Source organism: Galeopterus variegatus, unplaced genomic scaffold (genome assembly GCF_000696425.1).
Source record: "Galeopterus variegatus unplaced genomic scaffold, G_variegatus-3.0.2 Scaffold4280, whole genome shotgun sequence".
NCBI classification, from domain to species: Eukaryota; Metazoa; Chordata; class Mammalia; order Dermoptera; family Cynocephalidae; genus Galeopterus; species Galeopterus variegatus.
Window position 1 is genome coordinate 90,058 of NW_007730391.1, and position 2,839 is coordinate 92,896.

Sequence of the window (2,839 nt, forward strand, 5' to 3'; positions counted from 1 at the left end):
CGCACTGCAGCAGTGCGCCACCGGGCCGACCCTATGCTGTTTTCTTTAACCAAATTGGCATTTTGTGGTATTTGTGTTATCGTTCTTCATTGTTACCTGTTACCTTTTTGCTATTCTCAGCATACTCTTATTTTAAATCACTGTGGGCCAGAAAAATAAATGAACAATCTTATGCCTGAAATCATTGACCAGTGTTTGCATTTTCAGTTCCCTCTACTTGGAATGCTGTTTTCCTGGGGCCTGTCCACCTTTCATCTCCTTCGAGTCCACTCAAATGACTCCTTCTTAGTGAGGCCTTCCTTGACTACCCCATTTAAAATTACAGCATGCTTCCCTCCCCTGTACTTTTGATGCCCCTTTTCTTTCATAGTATTTATTATCTTCTAACATGCTTTATAATTTACGTATTTAATATGTGCATTGATTATAAGTCCCATGAAGGCAGAGACCTTTATTTGTTTACTGCTATATCCAACCAAGAGCATTGGACTGGTGCCAGGCATATAGTAGTCTCTCAGGACTTTCTCAGGTCATACCATTCATAAGTAACATCCTGTGGGTTAAGTGTGATATTATTTTATCTGATGCCTTCTTAAATCAAAAAGCTCTGCCTTTTCCCTCCCAAACCCACTCCAGCAACTCACTCAATAGAAGAAACAACAGGAAGGCATGACCAGCAGGGCCCATGTCTGTCTTCAGGACCAGCACTTCCTGCTTCCTGGACTCAGGCTCCCAGAGAGAGGCCAGCTGGGGAGCAGCTGGAGAAGGCGGGCAGGACCAGCTTCTCTTCTGGGTGGATTCCTCTGCTTCACCCCCTCGTCTCTTTGGTTTTCACCCCTGGCCAGACACTGAAGAAGTGCTGCTGCAGGACCCAGGGGGAGGAGCTGGGGCTGAGGCGCCCCCTGCTGTCCTGGAAGAGTAGGATGTCTGGACTTTCTGCCTGTGGAGGTGAGGAAGGGGTAGATGGAGTGGCAGCTCGAGGGCACTGGAGGTAATCGGATCCTGTCTCTAGCAAGGAGATGGAAGGTGGACAGGATTGTTCAAAAGCAAAAAATGGAAAAGAAGAAATTAACTCAGTACCTGGTTAATTTTTTCTGTTTTTTTGGCAGAAGGGGGAGAGGTTCTCCTGTTTGTTATAGTGATAGCCATAGAATATACTGCAAATCAGGTGTCCTGGGAAATAGACTCTAAGACAGAGATTTGTAGGTAGGAAGTTTATTGGAGAGTAGTCTCAGGATCAGCACCTCCGGCAGGGAGTTGGGGGTGGGTGGAGAGAGCAGGATTGGGTAGAGAGAGAGTTGAACTGTAATGCATTTGCAACAGACCTTAGTCCATCCCACAAGTTGCTCTGGAGCTGAGGTGGCCCTTCAGAGAGGTCCTGAACTGAGATGAGAGGAATGGGCTCTTAGATCTCTGTGTCACAGGATGCAGGCTGCCTCCAAAGAGGGGGCAGTGAGATGGCTCTGTTGGCAGTTCTTGGGATAGGACTTAGCTGTGAACTGTCAGCAGCTGGCACTCCAAGCTGCTTGGGAAAAGAATGCTGCAGGTCTGAAGGGGATCTGGGTGGCACACCACAGCACCTGCTATGGAATTCTTCTCTGTGCCCTTTAAGTTTTCTGTACCAGCTATTTGTAGGGTATTAGGACTGTGGAGGCAGAATTCAATGAACTATTAAAGCACATTATTGCTATCTTATAGCTTAAAATATTGGGAGGCTTGAAAGAAACACATGAGTAGTTAAAAAAAATAATAGAAGACCAGAAAGTGTAGCTATTTTGGTAAGGATTATTCAGTTACAGGCAACAGAAGCTCACTTAAGCTGGTTTAAATCCAGAGGGGATTGTTTTGAAGATACTGTTTTGGGCTGTATTATGTCTCTCCAAAAATTTGTATGTTGAATCCCCAGTATCTCAAAATGTGACTGTATTTGGAGATACGGTCTTTAAAGAGGTAATGATATTAAAATGAGATCATTAGGATGGGCCCTAATCCAATACGAATGGTGTCCTTATGAGAAGAGGAAATTTGGACACAGACATATACAGAGGGAAAAGATGGCCATCCACAAGCCAGGGAGCACTAGAACAAATCCTTCCCTGCAGCCCTCAGGAAGAACCAGCCCTGCGGGCACCTTGATCTTGGACTTCTAGCCTCCAGAACTGTGAGAAAATAAATTTCTGTTGGTTAAGTCACCCAGTCTGTGGTACTTTGTTATTGCAGCCCTAGCAAACAAATACAGATACCTGTGGAACAGGAACATGGTAACAAGGACATCTGGAGCTATCACAGGACAGACCTGAAGACCAGAGATGGACAGGAGCTCTGAATCCATGATAGCTGGAGAGCACATAGCAGGAATTTAGGATCTTCACTCTGGTTCTCTGCCGGTAGTATGGCTCAACCTTCCACACTGTTTCTTATAACCCACTATAAACTGTGCAAGGATTTCCTTGTTTTCAGTTCAATTTCCCAAGAAGTCTTATTTGTTACAGATTTTTTCTTACCAGGATATAGGTTCATGGCTATGGATTAGTTGTCTTTGGGGTAAGTGTCCTTATGTGAGAAGGAGAGCATATGGGGATGCAGAAATATGGCCAGCTAAGCAACAGGGACTGCGGTGGCAGGGCAGACGCCAGGTATGCTGTATCTCAGTACAGGAGCATAAAGATGTTCACCTCTTTAAATACATTTTTTAAGATTTTAAAAATGGATACTTGGAAAAAGAATCAATTCTCCATTAACTTGTTTATGACTGCCATGCTATAAATTTTTACCACATTTATGTTTTTCAGATCTACTTGTCTTCATTTGTGTCTGCTCAATGGGGATGAAATAATCT

At 44.3% G+C, this 2,839-nt stretch overlaps 1 protein-coding gene across 1 annotated transcript in view; it reads right to left on the reverse strand.

The window, feature by feature from the left end:
• PRSS48 (protease, serine, 48) overlaps nt 1–687 on the reverse strand; it is a 21,453-nt gene extending 20,766 nt beyond the window's left edge. The window contains exon 1 of the mRNA XM_008587201.1: nt 645–687. Within this exon, the coding sequence (XP_008585423.1) occupies nt 645–687 (43 nt within the window). The remainder of the gene's footprint in view (nt 1–644) is intronic.
• Between the last annotated feature and the right edge of the window lie 2,152 nt (nt 688–2,839).